Source organism: Tasmannia lanceolata, unplaced genomic scaffold (genome assembly GCF_043159265.1).
Source record: "Tasmannia lanceolata isolate RefF3 unplaced genomic scaffold, GAP_Taslan_0.1 ptg000015l, whole genome shotgun sequence".
NCBI classification, from domain to species: Eukaryota; Viridiplantae; Streptophyta; class Magnoliopsida; order Canellales; family Winteraceae; genus Tasmannia; species Tasmannia lanceolata.
The window spans coordinates 35,306,661-35,323,021 of record NW_027518692.1 but is presented as its reverse complement, the minus strand read 5'-3'; the positions used below and the strand labels follow the sequence as shown (position 1 = coordinate 35,323,021).

General features: G+C 38.8%; 1 protein-coding gene across 1 annotated transcript; it reads right to left on the bottom strand.

Annotated features, from left to right (window-relative positions):
* Positions 1–2,161: 2,161 nt before the first annotated feature.
* LOC143846860 (CBS domain-containing protein CBSX1, chloroplastic-like) lies at positions 2,162–14,999 on the bottom strand. Its single transcript, XM_077355454.1, has 8 exons — positions 14,632–14,999; positions 8,458–8,545; positions 8,303–8,367; positions 5,444–5,492; positions 4,407–4,459; positions 2,832–2,947; positions 2,671–2,728; positions 2,162–2,571 (listed from the first exon to the last, which is right to left on the bottom strand). Exons 1-8 carry the CDS (start codon positions 14,860–14,862, stop codon positions 2,491–2,493), a joined length of 741 nt encoding a protein of 246 aa, XP_077211569.1. The 5' UTR covers positions 14,863–14,999; the 3' UTR covers positions 2,162–2,490.
* Between the last annotated feature and the right edge of the window lie 1,362 nt (positions 15,000–16,361).

The window sequence follows — 16,361 nt, the reverse complement described above, 5'->3', positions numbered from 1 at the left end:
TAAAATCCCAATTTGGTGATACCCCAGTTTTCTCAATCTAATGTTTCCTGTTATATATGCGAAGGCTCCTTTGTGCCAATGGTTGGTTGATGGTTTCCCTGCATCAAGTGAACTCATAGTGAGGGAGGAAAATGGTGAAAATATGTAGCCTTTGTTAGGAAGAGGGAGGAAACTGGAGGAATGTGTGCTTACAAAAGGGATTTGCTAGCGACCATTGCAGAAAGGCATTTCACGGTTGGATGTTCCATGTGAGAGCAGTTTTTGCCTTATTCATTTAATTCATCCGACGTGGCTGCTCTCACATGCAACAGCCGGCCACAAAATGCCTTTCTGCGATGGTCCTTGACAAATCCCTTGTACAGAAGATGCAGTGTTCTCTAATTTTATAATGGTTGCAAAGGGTCCTCTACAGTTCTAATCTCGCTTACCAATTTCCCACAAAATTTGATTATGCGAGATGAAATTTCCAATGGGTATGTTTGGCAGCCATGAAAAATTATTTCTCCGAATATTAACGGGAGCATGAAAAATGCCTGAAATACAGAGAAAAACCCAATTTTAAATAGCGTATTCGGTGGAATGATTTTTCAATTGTGCCAAACATGCCCTATATGCATCCCTTCTGATGGAAGCTTTGGACATTTTCCTCATCAAATCAACTACATTTTCATTTCTTCTCTTGGGGAAAATAAAACTGCAGTTGCCATTGAAAGCTGCGAAGACTGCCGTCCCAATAGTTTACTAAAACCAGAGGTTTATAGGCGGGAAAATAAAATCACGATTTTAGCTTAGGGGCCGTTTGGATACTCGGATTTTAGAATCCAAGTTTTTAGTTTGAAAACAGTGTAAAAGAGGGTTCATGATCAAGCTGCTGCCGCTGTTGTGGTAGCGTTTCATGGATTTTAAGCGAGAAAATCAGGTTTTAAAAACCTCTCCTGCATCCTAAGATTTCTAAAACCTGGAAATATGGGAAGATCTGCTTCTCTTAAGAAGGGCAAGAAGTCAAAAACGACGGCTGGTCCGCTTCTTCTCTTCTCTTAGCAACAATTTTGAAGAAATCCCGGAATTCTAAAATCCAAGGTTTACATGCAGGGGAAAAAAATCCATTATTTTAGCTTAGTTTTTCTTCTGAAAACAGAGGTTTACAGGCGCTAAAAATCTCATGATATAGTGGTTGAAAAGTGGTAATCATTTTCTGTACCGATCTCTTCTCAAAGCCTATTTTGCCCGACTTGTTTTTTGGGGTGAAATGGAGTCACTCCAGAAAGAGCGATTTTGAGAATTCATGAAAGTAATCAATTAAAATGGTTCTGGGGAATGCTTCTCAAGATTTGGTAGATGAGATTTTTGTGTTTGTAAGGATAAATTTGTTGAAAAGAAGTCTAGGCTTTGTTTCGGTAACCATTTTCTAAAGTGATTCCGATTTTTAGAGTTCGTGAGCGATACATCAAAAATTTTCCCTACCTGCAAATAAAAACAAGAGATTCCATACATATAGCCAGCAAGGTCCATAACAAGGAACTCATGATCCAAACAAGGGAAACAGTTCCATTCTTCAGTAGCTATTTGGTAGGGGAAGCTCCAGCGAAATAGCTTTGCGAAGGGCATGTGAGGTAGTTCAGCACTGAGAATGGCTGTGTGGATTAGTTTCCCAGACAGAGTAGAAAGTGAACCAAAAAGATGAATCTCTTCGCCATACCAGGGAACTGCAGATCTTGGATTAGATCTTTCAAGTCTCCATTGATCCATAAACCCAACAACACACTGGCGGTGTAGGAATAACAGGAAAGTTAAGCCAACTCAGAAGAACAGTAATTAACAACACTCCAGCCCTGGCGATAATGTCGAGCAGAGACATAGTGCTTCTCGACATGGAGATGAAAACCCCCATTAGAAGCCTAAAGCAGCAGTTAATATGTAAAGGGAAATGATATTTCCACCCCTCAACTGTCTAATGTGTTCAACTGATTGGAATTGTAACAGCAAATGAATAAGAAATCTAAATAGGGGGCCATCAAGGTAACAAAACAATGGGAAATGTCAGCTCCCATTGTTAAATTTCTTACTTCTCTGGGCTCAAAAAGATACTTGACCTCATAAGAAAATACACATAAAAGCTACCAGTCCAAGCTATCTGCTGCACGAAAATATGAAGTAATAATTCAACATGAAAAATTTTCAAAAATGTGATACTTGAAGTTTTTTCTTTCTAGAGTTATAGTGAGTCCCAACAGATTATCGTAATTCCCGGTTTAAATTACACACCAACTTTTGTCCGTCTAAACCAAGACGTATTAAAATAAAAATAAAAAAAATCATACTTACCAAATGCCCATAAAATTGGGATTTGTACATTCTCAAACCAAATCATCTTAACTTAAATGTGAGACAACAACATACTCTCCAGTCGCTTTGTAGTTGGCTGTTGGCCTTCCTAAATACTTGGATATGACCTGCATCGATGTAACCATATTGCAAAAATTGCCTCTTCTACTCTTGGGCCATCTTTTCGATCACACGCTTTATTTGAAGGGCAGCTCTAACAACATTTCCCCGGGTAATAATCCCAACCTTTCCAATAGAAAACAAATAAGTGAGAAGGAAAATGGAAGTCATGGCAGCAGTGAAAAAAAAAAAACAAGAAAACAGACAAAGGAAAGTATGCCTTACCAGCTTACCAGCACTATCTACCACGGGAAGTCGCCGGTATTTTGTTTCAAGCAATAATCTGCAATTAAGAGAACATGATTATAAGAAGTTTTGGCCTGGAAGTAAATCATTTTACTTGGTATATAAATGGTACATAGCAACTAAGATAAAAATATGAGAACCTTGCAGCATCTTCAAGATTGGTGGTCTCACGGACAACGAGAGGGGCAGGTGTCATCACATCACCAATGACTTTCCCATTGGTTTTACTAAGCAGTCTCTGTATCTCATTGAATGTCTGCAATGGGCAAACATCAGCACGAGACCAATTTATGGTAAATTAATAATTCAAAGCTAATACAATCTTTGTTACTAGTTTGCACAAGTATTAAATAATTTTGGGGAAAAAACAGCAATCACAATAAAAGAAAATTATCCTTAAAAGAGAATAAAATATAAACAAATTAATAATCAATAAAAAAAAGGGAAAAGATATCAACACAACCACATTTTGTTCTATGCACGTTTCTAGCTTGTCTTTTCTTTTTTAAGTGGCTTGTAAGAATTTATTGGGAACTGTAATAACCTTTGGACAGGTCTTTAAATGCTAAAAGACATCATAGGTGAGCGCATATATCAAAACATGGATGTGCTGTTAACATTTCCCTACAAAATTGCATCAAGTTCAATTTCTTCGTAAAATGAATTTTAGTCAAAATCTCTGTGAAGCCACCTCAGAGCTGAGAATTCAGCTCAACGTCTAGAGGCTCATCTCTAGTGCACAACTAAGTAGAGCGAAAGTGAGATATACAATGACTTTAATGATGCCCACATCCCAATCCACAAGATAACATTTTTAAGGGCCAGATTTCCTATTCCTTATTTGATGCAACTTCAAGGATATCTTTAATGGTAATGCAGATCATGACTGTGTGCAATTTATAGTCTCAAATGAAATAATCATGCAAAGGATTGTTGTTCTAAATGGGTTGTTTTTGCATATTGAAAAGTTTGGCATTTATGTCTTAAGTGAAATAATCATGCAAAGGATTGTTGTTCTAAATGGGTTGCTTTTTCATATTGACAAGTTTGGCATTTATTTTATAATTTAAAAAAAAAATTATTTTTATCACTCAGTGATTGGTCACCATGAGAGTTACGCCACACCTTCTCATGCATAAACTACATATGCTCACAGGACCATCCCTTGTCTCTCTTAACTATCAACTACCATGGTATAAGAGGACTTGCATAGTTTTTTATTATGTTTCCAAAGATTTTTTTCATGCCAAGTATAAAAAGAATTTGATACTTTGAGTTTCTATAACTAGCACAACTTTATAATTACATCTTCCCCACTTCGTCAAAGGCCCATCTTTCACCTGTGTTAAATTACCAACTTCTCCAAAAGCTTAAGGTATTGGAGAAAGATTTTTTAAATCTTTTATACTTTAACACTCACCCTCACCTGTGGCCTCTCTTTCTTGGGTTGGCCTACACGTGGCACATGTGGCCCCTCTTTTGGATTTGGCCATTGCATGTGGAATTTTGCTATCCGGGAGGTTTGAACTCAGGACCTTTGCTCTGACACCATGTTAAATTACCAACTTCTCCAAAAGCTTAAGCTATTGGAGAAAGGTTTTTTTAATCTTTTATACTTTACCAACCTGTCACTAACAAAATGATAAAATGAACATAATAATATGGAAATTATAATCGATAGAAAAATGCATGCAACTCGGATAGATCTTACATACTTTCCAAGTGCTATCAACTTCTGGAAACAAGCTTGTATCATTCCGTCCATTACCTAATCACCAAACAAAGGAAGTGTTAAAATTTGAAAGAATCAATGACAATTAAGATACTGTTCACCTTACAACTTCCAGTGAATAATTATCTTTAGCACAAAATCCATAGTTTTATTCAGTGAAAGGGTTAAATAAAGGTGAAACAAAAGAAATAATTGCAAGCTATTGCAGACATGCACTATAGCCACAGAAACTGAATTTGCGATAGGTAGCAAATCAGTAAACAGTAACCTATTTTAAGTGCTTGAAGTGGGCCCCTATTTTAAGTGCTTAAAGTGGGCCAATTGCTCCACAAATAGCACCACCAGCACGCCTGTCCTATAGAAACAAATCTACTGAGGGGAAAATGACACTATCAATCGTAAAATCCAGAATTTTAACCACTGGAAATTCAAGAAATCTTATCAAGACATGAAAAAGATGCAATGTTAATGAGACAAGAAGGTGGTGCTGAGGCAATATACACAAAATTTAGAAGGAAAATACCAGCACTAAAATTTGTCTCTAACTGACCAAGAAAATAAAGAACTATAATAGGGAAAGATTATCACTCAACGGGTGGAAGGTTCAGAAATCAAATGATACCAAAAAGAAGCAACCACCAAGCCAGAAATTCATTAATAACTGTTAGGAAAATTGGAAGACGTCAAACTATCTCAAAAAGGGTTCACTTTTCCTTCTAGCTCTTGCTAAGGAGCACATATAGTCCTGAGCGACATTATAATGAATTGATGAATTCAGAGATGTTTTCACTGACTTATAAGTAGAATGTGTATATCCTGTACCCTTCAGCCAATCCTCCCAACGATTTTGTCAGACATAATATTCGAACCCATCACAAAATTATATAACCCTTCCAACAGTAAAAAAAATATGCTGGATGAAAAAAAAAAAGAAAAATTAAAATGGAAATGGAAATGATATGTCTTCCTAAATCAATTGATATGACAAGGTTGATTTTGACATTAAAGTTATGATAAAACCTGATATGGAGTCCAGTGCTAACAAATCATAATCCGAAACTAGTCCAACCTGCAAGAAGAAACAATTCTCGATTTGATAAAATAGATTCAAATTAGACCCACTAACAGCTCAAGATAGGAAAGGATGACTTATAGGAAATTACTCAAATATACAAGCAAGGGAGGAAGAAGTATGTAATAGATCTTGGCTACAAGAAGTGAATAGGGCAGTGATTTCACTAACATCCTTATGATTGATAACAGCCTGTAATGTAATGAAGCACAGGATAGCTGCTAAATGGCTAATATGGAATAGCAATCAAAATGCTACCGGGAAATAGGATACGGCAATTTATACATATACAAAATCCTAACAGATGAAGACAGATAAGACGTGGAAAATAATTCATGATTATGATAGAGGATTCACAAATGACATTTTCATAAAGCTCTCATACAAATCCCAAAGCTGGTACTCAAAAGGGTGTCTATTATTTGTAAAGTAATGCAATGCAAAATCAAGATCGGGCCAAGCCCAAATGAAAAGAGCTTAGATGCCAAAAAAGGGCAAAAGGGGGCTGAGTTTTGGGGGAGAAAGAATGCTTCCTCATTCTTACGACCATTTAGGATTTTTTTAGATATTTTTTGCAAGAACTATGGGGCCATTTTAGTAAATTAAAATATGTAAAAGAAATTCATGAAAGAACGTGAATAGTAACTTCGGGAATCTAATACTCTAGTTTAGTTTCTGTTTCTGAGTCTCCTTAAGTCACTTGGAAAGGTTTAATTGGCACCTCCAATTAAGGATTGAAAAAGACTACTATGATAGAAGCACGCTTTACTTTTGGATAGATGTTAGTTTTGTGGGATTCTTCAATAGAATATTGGGTGCTTCTGCTATGCAGATTTGAGAACTTTAGCTCAAAAGTTAATCATATTGATCAGCATTTCGCTGGTTTCTCTTGATCTTTCACTGCTTATCCATCCTGTAAGCATCTTAATTTGCATTATTTAGTATCATAAAAAGAGGGCGAGCCTTGGCGCAACGGATGGATAAGCAAAGCAGGGGTACGACTGCGTACATCTATCCCTCCCCAAACCCTGCAATGGTGGGAGCCTCGTGCACTGGGCCGCCCTTTAGTATCATAAAAAGTTCTGATCCTTGGAGGATCATAGTATGAGGATTGCATGACTGCCATGAGGAGACCAATAGGACAAGATTTATTTTTATTTTTTTTGAAAGATCCAATTGGACAAGATGTTGCAGATCAATAAGTGTGCAAAGACAGAGATATTCAGTAAGAGGCTGTCACACCCTGAGAAAGTGGCTCTCTTTCCGGTTCCTATTGCATGTAGGAGTGAACCTTGATGACACCTCATGTAGCACAAGTCCAAATTGGCCCAACTTTTCCAACTTTTTTATGAAAATGAGTTGTTTAGAGTAACTGAACTCTGGAATGAGATAAACTTTCTTGGAGAGCTTATATGGTGGCCGCATGTGTATTTTTGTGGAAATACACATGACAAAAATTGTATAATGAGGCCCACCGGATTGGATGATCCAAACCATTCATTTGTCGGTCCCTGTTGTAGATAGGCCAGGACCCAAAAATCGTCTCCATGGGATGATCCAAACCCTTTGATATGTGAAGGTTTCTATACTATTGTTTTTGAACTTTCTAAGCCGTCCATTTTACATTAATTATAATGGAGGGTTATGATCATCCTGTGGAGAAGTCTTTTCGGGCACGACCTATCTATGGCGAGGACCAACAAATGAATGGTTTAGATGATCCAAATAGCTTGACCCCTAAGTACTTTTTTTTGCTTGTGCATTTCGGAATACATACACCACTACCCTATAATTTATCACTTCCTTGAAGATTTATTTCCCCTCGCGGGTCAACGCTCACTTTTTTGAGACCTATTTCTCATTTTTTCACCAACCTAGAGCCCATGTGCATGCTGAGATGCCTTTTAGCTCTTTTCTTCCTCTGTGTCGCCACTGTTTGAGCTGTTGGTGTTTTCCTACAAATAGCTATCCCTACTCTTAACAGGTTGGGGGTGATATTGCTATCGTCGAAAACATTGAAGAGCCCATATAGGGTATTTCTATTTGTGGTTGATAGTTGATACTAATGCTCCATGCCTCGATCTTCAAATCAGGTCCACGGGCAGGTAAACGGCCATGGTGGAAATATCATCTGTTGGCTTCTTTGACGAATCCTAGGATGGATCTGATGGCACACAGTGAGAAAACTATTGCGAATGGGGAGGGAGGCTCATTTATTATCCCTAAGCAAAAATCTTTTCCCCCCATATTCTGAGTGTTGTCCTCATGGTTTTAAATTTCCACCACAATGGAAACGAATGCCCAAAATGTTTTCGTTTCCATCCATACTGAAATGTATACCGAAATCGAAACGCATACCAAAACCAAAACCGTAAGGGTGTCTGTGTGTGTGGGTGCGCGCGCGCGTGCGCATTACATTATTTCGGTCGAAACTTGGAAATGCCTACTATCTGATTCATCAAGCAGAATTTTTAAATTTTATCAATACCTTCAAGTTAATACTTCCTCTAATCAACTATCTTAAACATGATTTCAAGTCACTCTAATATCATTTATCTCCATTCTCCATTAAAGATGTCCACCTCCCAACAAGTATATTTCAATCAAAACAAATCGCCATGTAAATATGTTTTGCAAAAGTCAGAAAAATAGAATCAGATTTCCATTGCCAAGGGTCCAATTACCATAAAATTGCTTGATGATAACAGAAAAATCAAATGAAAATCAAGTCAAATAATTAGGAAGCATTTTAAAACCACATAATGAATGCAGAAAATAATCTTAGAAGAAGACTATTGAGTACGCACCAATTTCCAGTCATCATCAATCACAGGAAAACCAGTAATCCTGTTTTCCACGAGAATCTCCAATGCTGTTGGTGCCAACACGAGCATATAAAAAAGGGGAAAAAAACAAAGTGCAGTCTACAAGGCACAGAAAAACTACATACAGTTCCCAATACCTTCATCAATAGTGGTGCTAGGCTTTACAGCATGTAAATCCTCCTTTTTAGTCATAAAATCACCCACTGTGTATAGTCCATTTTTGGGCTGTAGATCACCAAAAAAGATAAGGCAAATATAGAAGATGAAGATTAAGAGAACCAATACCTCAAAATAAATGCATTCAAGGCAAACAACCAAAACTTTCACAAGTATAATAAAAGCTTTTGGACTATTTGTCACTATACCCCATCAGCAGAGGAAGAAGGTTCACCTTCTAGAAGTCACAAAGGTGAAGGTACCTACACCTTTCTGGTCTGATTGTATTGTACTGCATGTTCTCTGATTAATAGCATACCCTCTCGCATAATTTGACACTTAGATATAGTCCCCTTGCATAATTTATGGAATAACTGTCGTACCATGAGGTAATTTTATCCTTGCCAAGATAAAGATAATCTCACCGTGCCAATGCATGTCTTGAGAGATTAGTCCAGAAATTCCACCATCATTTGGACAGTTAAGTCTTTGTATTTGAACATAGTATACAATTTATGTACCCTATCCAAAAATTCATCAACAAGCAAATCTCGATGAAATTTTGAGATACCTTCAATTTCGATTACCTCTCCTAGTCCAATAATTGTAGGATATGATCTAGGAATTCATCATTAACTAGGGCCACCTGTAGTTCGTTTGAACTATTGCATGGATGATTTCCCCCCACCAATTTATCTATGATCTCCAACTTCATTCTAGAATCCTTCCATGTTGGAGCTCCCCCACTTGAGTAAGAGAGTTCTCCCATGGATTATGCAAGTCACATGACCAAGTTCATGAGTTGATCTGCCTATCCTAAAAGAACTAGAATAATCAGAGCAATTGATTGGCCTCTTTTAGAGTTGAAACTTCTAATGCATTTTGAGATGTGTTAGTCATATGCATGTTCAAAAAGACGATGAATATCCCTTAAACCCGGAGTTTTGATACCAAACGGGTACACACTAGAGGGCTTGAATTTGAAATCAGTCCTTTAACTCGTTGGATAAACAAAGATAATAGGACGTGATGTGATTTAATTCTAGTTTACTTGTTATTATTTGAATGATGATTTTAGTTTACTTTATTTATGGATTTTTTATTGTCATTATGATTTATGTGTTATGTTTTATTGGGCCTAGGTGTGGGTGATGTCTACATTACTAACCTAAGACTCATTTATCCATTCCTCATGGCCCACATGGCCCGTCACTTCATACAAACGCATTTCCAAAACCTATTTAAACACATGGCACATCACTTAATACAAACACATATGCCCCTTTCTCTCTTCCCCACCCATTTTCCCTTCCTCCCCTCCTTTTCCACATCCCCACCTCCTTTTCTCCTTCTCTTCACTTCCCCATCAACTAAATTTCCTTTCCCTTCTCTATCTCCTTTCTCCTCCTTCCCTCTTTCCCCTAACTTTCCCCGTTTTCCTTTCTTTCTTCTTCTCCTCTCTCCCATCAGTCCCTCTTTATTCTTTTGCTTTTCTCCTTTCTTCTAGTCTCTTTCCCACTATGATTTGTGGGCACGGACACGGAGTGTCAGACATGGCAAACTACCAAAACTTAGAAACGGGGACACGGCTAAAATAGAAAGTACATATAGTTTTGATTTGTGAATATAGATTTTTGTAGCGAGTTTCAACACAGATATGGGGTGTCTGACATGACAACCCCTAAAAAAAATAGAAATAGTGGCACGCCCATACACATACATACATATCCAGTTACCAACACTTCTAGCAGACAATTAAAAGTGTCGAAAAGAGTGCAACGCGTGGGGACACGGGTGTCATGTCGGACACGACACGTGTGTCAACAATAAATTCAAAGTGTCGGCCAAATCATAGCTTTCCCACCATTCTAGCCCTTTTTTCATAGCCCAACCTTCCCTTAAATCCACCACCATCCTTCCTTGAATCCAGCCACTACACAGCCCATCAAACCAACCTACTTACCCCTCGTTTGAAATGCAGAATAGCCTCCCCTCTTCACAATTTGAAACTCGTTCTAGGGGGCTGAGATATTTCAGACCTTATTTTTAGTTATTTGGGCATGATCTGAACTGATTTTTGTATGGTTTGCTTCGGTTATCATAGATACGATTTGTTGCACTCTCCTTAGATTAATTACTAATTGATATACATACTCAAAGCTATCAATTTAAATAAATATTCTAGTTGTAATTGATAGTTATGATCTTATGATTTGTTTAACTTGTTTGGAATTATATGTTTATTGCCCTCAGTGACGCAATTCCCATTATTACTGCTAAAAGTCCTCTGGAGTTGATTTGTGAACCCTAGATTTGCATTAAGTTAGTATCAGAGCCCAGATTTTTTAATTCCTAAAAGAGCCTTTTTTTATACCCTCTAGGTGTTCCTTAGTGTCGTTGTAAGTTTTGGGAGTCGAATTTAGTGTGTTTTTCTGCCGGTAAATTGTTATTTGAGATGTTTGGCGCATAGTTTTAAAACTCCCCGGCGTCTCGTCGACTCCCTCGAGTCAACTCCCTTTTACCTAGACGGCATTCATGTCTGAGTCCATGTTTTGCCCTAAAAAGTATCAAAACACCTTTGACTCTCTCGAGTTATGGCCGTGTCAACCAACTGATCGAGTACTCAGGCTGTTTCGTGCTGAATCGACTAGGATTTGCTTTGGGCCGCATTTTGACCAGCATCCGCATTTTGAAACATTGGTTTGACATTTGCCAAAGTGTATTGTCGTCTTTGCTCATTGAGTTTTCATTGTCGTCTAGAGTTAGTTAGAGCTGTCCTGCATGATAGGAACTCATCTTTTGACCCTATGGCAAATAGGGCCAACTTTCCACATCCAGGGCAAGGTCGAGGACAACCCCAAGGGGCATGACAACAAAAGCACCCAAGCCACATCAGACCAACACTTGGATAGGTTAGTTGAAATCATGGTCACACTAAATTGCATCAGAGAACACATTGGGATTGGGGTTCCCAAGAACACCACGAGCCCTAGGAATACCCATCCAACCTATCCGCTAATTTAGGGCGAGGTGAGTAATAGAGGGTTAGGTCTAGAGGAGACCTCAGAAGTGGGTCAAGAATTATTTTGAGGATAGGTCAGTGAGAGCTCTCGAGAGATCTAGAGACTTTGGGTTTAGAGTAGATGTCTGGGATTTTGAGGGTCACCTCAACCTGATGAATTCCTTGAGTGGGTGGACATCATCAACCATTTCTTGGAATGGAAAGAACTCCTTTAAAAAAGAAGAAAGTTAAATTTGTTACCATGAAACTAAAGGATGCCCCCCTTGCTTGGTGGAAATAAATTCAAGTTGCAAGAACTCAAAGAGACAAGCCCAAGATTGACAATCGGGCCCAGATCAAAACAAGGGTTTCAAAATAACCAAGTTTTTATAAAACCTAATTCACACCCCCCCCCCCCCCCCCCCCCCCCCCACTCTTAGGTTGCCTAGTCTATTTTTAGAATCTCCTTTGAATCTTTTCCATTCTTAGCACGATACTCAATGGACATTTGAAGACTGATAACTTGTAAATTGGGATGTTCGCCAACACCGCCTTAATCAAGGTAAGTCTACCCCCCTTTGACACCAGATTCCTCTTCGAGAATCAAGCCTCTTGTCCACTCTATTGACAATTGGTTCCCAGCTATCCTTCTTTGGTTTACCTACCCCCAACGGTAGTCCAAGGTACGAAGAGGGGAAAGAGTCTACCGAGCACCCCATAATACCTACCAACACCTTTAATTTCTCATCTATATCTTCGATTTATAGAAAATTGTTCTTTGACCTGCAATCATTTCATAGCACCTTATTATCGCTTTAAGATTCGCCACCTTTATAAGATCTGACGAGCTAAACAGTGAAGTATCATCTGCGAATTGAAAGTGCGAGATCTCTAATTGATCCTCTCCCACTTCAAACCCCTTGATTAACCCTTCTAGCTTACATTTTTCCAATAATCTACTTAAAAGTTTCTGCTACCAACACAAAGAGGAAAGGGGATAGGGGATCACCTTGTCTCAACCCGCTAGACAATTTGAAGAAACATTTTGGTGACCCATTGACTATCACGGAAAACCAAGCTGATGAGATACAATTCTTCATCCACAATCTCCATTTAGAACCGAAGCCCATACGCCCAAGCAAATAGTCTAGATACTACCATTCCACCCTATCATATGCTTTCTCCATGTCCAGCTTACACACAAATCCTTCCCTAGTCAATTGTTTTATTGGCAATCAAAGAGCAATCTACAATCTGCCTCTCATTGACGAAGGCACACTGTGAGGGAGAGACGATTTTTGGAAGCACCCTTTTTAATCTTTCAGCAAGCATCTTAGCTAGCACATTGTATAAACACCCCGCTAGACTAATAGGTCTACAGTCAGAGACCTTTAGTCCACCCTTTATTTTTGGCACTAACGAGATGAACATGGCACCTATACTTTTGTCTAACTCCAACCCCTGATGGAATTCTTTGAAGAATCGAATAATGTCCTCTTTGCTGAAACCCAGCACTCCTGGAAAACGCCAAACAAAAACCATCTAGACTAGACGCCTTATCTCTTCCCAACGAGAATAACCCTCTCTCAATTTCCTCTTCCTTAAAAGGTTGTTCTAGGGACCGGCAATCCGCTTCCAACAAGCTGTCAGAAGCGACTCCCTCCGGGTAAGGCGGACCATCCTCTCAGAAGAAAATAGTAACTAATTAAAGTCAACGATTTCTTTAGTTTGCTCCTTAGTCCTCAGTTATTTGTTCATTCATTCTTAGCGCTTCAAAACTATTCCCACTTCTACCCACACTTGCCCTAGAATGGAAGTATGCCGTATTTTTATCTCCCTCTCTTAACCACTTCACCCTTGACTTTTGCCTCCAAGAAATCTCTTCTTGAAGGACAATACGATTATGCTCCTCTTTTAGACGACCAACTTCCTCAATTTCAACATCACTAGCCATACCGCTTTCCTCCTTACATGCTATTTCTTTTATTCTATTTAACAACCATTCCTTCCTCACGGATGATTCCCTCTCCCCTCCACCTTCCATTTTTTGAGTTTCATTTTCACATGCCTCAATTTGCAACCAAAGTGGTCATAGTATTCTGAGAGATAAAAAAATTCACTCCCTAATACAAACGTAGAGAGGCAGGAGTGGTATAAAATGCAAGACGCGATTGAGAGCACCAATCGGGAATGGGCACGTGGCACCAATTGAGAGTGGACGTGTGGCGGGCATCCAATCAATGGAAAGTAAAGACTAATCCCTTCTCTCTCTCTCTCTCTCTCTCTCTCTCTCTCTCTCTCTCTCTCTCTATATATATATATATATATATATATATATATATATATATATATATATATATATATATATAAAGCACAATCTCCAATGTACTGGACTTTAATCATTTTTACACTCATTCAATTCCAGAGTTCTTATCTGAGAGCTCATATTACTGCTGCCCATTCTGACTTAATCACCGGAGAGACTCCCCGGAGTCCAAACTCCACCATTGGCATGTGGGCACGGATTACCTTCTCAGGCATGCTTTCGGCTGGGAGCCATTCAACCTTAGGCCCTGTTTGGATTGCAAGAAAAATATTTATGACGAAAAAAAAGTTCATATTTAGAGGGAAATGATACAATTATGACTAATTTAGAGGGATATCAACATAAATTGAAGGTTCCTCCAAATAAAAATCGAATAGGATTGGTTCTAGTTATAGTTTTCCTTTCCGAATTTATAAAATTTAGAAATATTTTTCCTTTCCGAATTTTTCTTTTTGTTTAAGGGTAAGCTGCGGTTTAGTGGGGACCCCTACCGGTTTATTAGATAATGAGAAAGATGATACAGTAAAAGCACAAAACCAACCCTAACTCGGAACATGCTGACAAGCCCCCGCCAAAAAAAATAAATAAATAATATTTGCAATCCAAACAGGGCCTTAGGTCAGATGTCAGCAGCAACAAGCATCAATAGGAACGAGCCCAATAGGAATTGTAAGATTAGTAGATGCTAAATAATGAAATTTCAAACAAGAGATGAGATGATGCTCTGAAGAATGATAACACCAAAAGACTCCACCCATCAATTTATCAATCAATTGGAAAATCACACATAGAAAAAGAAAAACATGGAGCGGGATATAAGAGACTAACAGGAGTGGAATTGGGCATCAAGGCAGCCCCTCTGGCTACGAAGGACAGCCTGCGGGATCTGGAGATGAGTTCCGATGGATTAGCGCGCGACTGAGAGAGAAGACCAGTTTTGGGCGTGGGAGAAGAGAGGAGAGGGAGATGGATCATAGTAATAAGAGGAAAATAGGAAGTTTTAGAGGGAGGAGTGAGACGAGAAATGAGGGGAGCGTCGGAGAGACAAAGAGAGTCCATAGATGATAGATCGCTCGCTCGCTCTCTCTCTCTGCTCTGTGTTGGTCACTCCGTCGGGCAAGAGAAAGGGTTTTGTGAGAGAAGAAATACAAGGCTTTGGCGCGGATAATGCATGACTATAACTTTTAGGTGACTAGGGTCGGTGGTGTTGGTACTTGTAATTAATTGATTTACACTATAACTTCTTTTTGCATGACTAAAATTCGTCGTTAGAAATACGAAGGCTGAAAGGCTCCATTCAATTTATATATTAGCGAGAAGGAAAAATAAACACCCTGTCCATCAAAACTCCGTGAAAAGTAAGTCTACTGAACAAAGCTGAAAGGAACACACGGTAGAAAAGTATTTATAGGCAACAATTCATTTCAACTGCAAAATTATTCACTGTAGAGAGATATCTTGTAGTATGACAATCTAGAGTTGCTGTTTGCAGGGGCGGAGCCAGGAATTTACAGTTGTGGGGGGGGGGGGGGGGGGGGGGGGGGGGGATTAATTTACACTTGTCTTCATTGGTCATTGTGGGGGCCATGGCCACTAAACTAGCTTGGCATGCATGCATAGCCATGCACCATATAAAAGAATTTAGCAAGTCATGGGGGGCCATGGCCCCCCTCAAGCTCTATGTGCCTCCGCCCCTGGCTGTTTGCATGGTTCTGCAATGTGATTTTTTTTCAAAATTACTGCATTCTGTAGATTAATATCAAAATCTGATTCTACAACCCTCTTCTTTTGTATGATTGATAGCCTGATATTCCCAATATTTTCTAAAACTTGATTTCTTTTTTATAAAAATGGAGAATTTATTCATTCATCATCATTAGAGCCGTTAGCCCGAGGGTTCAACAGGCACTGTGTAAACCTGTGTTTTGATGATCAGCATACTTGATTTTATTGCCAATCTTATTATATTGGACTAATGCTTTAATGTGTGAGTGAATTTGTTAATGCCCAGAGCTTGGTCAAAGTTATCTCGAGGATACCCAAATCAAAGAGCCAAAGTTACAGTCGAGAAAGGTGTTCACTATGCGGACAAAGGACTAGAAGCCGAGGCGGGGACTTACGGCAAGATCGAAGTTCGATTAAATGTGAAGCACCAAAGATTAGAATATGTTTTCCTTCGTTAGAATGTAAAACCAACTCCCCTTAGTAATATGCAAGTCCATGGCACATTAAAATTGTTAACTTTATCTAAATGGACATAGAAACTCAAGCCGCTTCAAGTCCGGTAAGCTACTGAGGTGTTCAATAACATTAGACTCCACATAGCACTTTGGTCAGTCGACCAAAGGATTTCCCAGACGACCAGAGCAAAGAATGGGGGAATTTATTTTAAAAAAATCCAGAACTATTTGCTTGACCGATTGAAGGTTTCTTCGAAAGATCTAATTCCATAAGTCGATTTTTTTAAGAAATTTCAGTACCCTTCCTTGGTTGACCAAGGCCCTGGTTGGTCGACCAAACAAGTGTCTGAGCCAATGGTTTGATAGTTTGATCCCAAT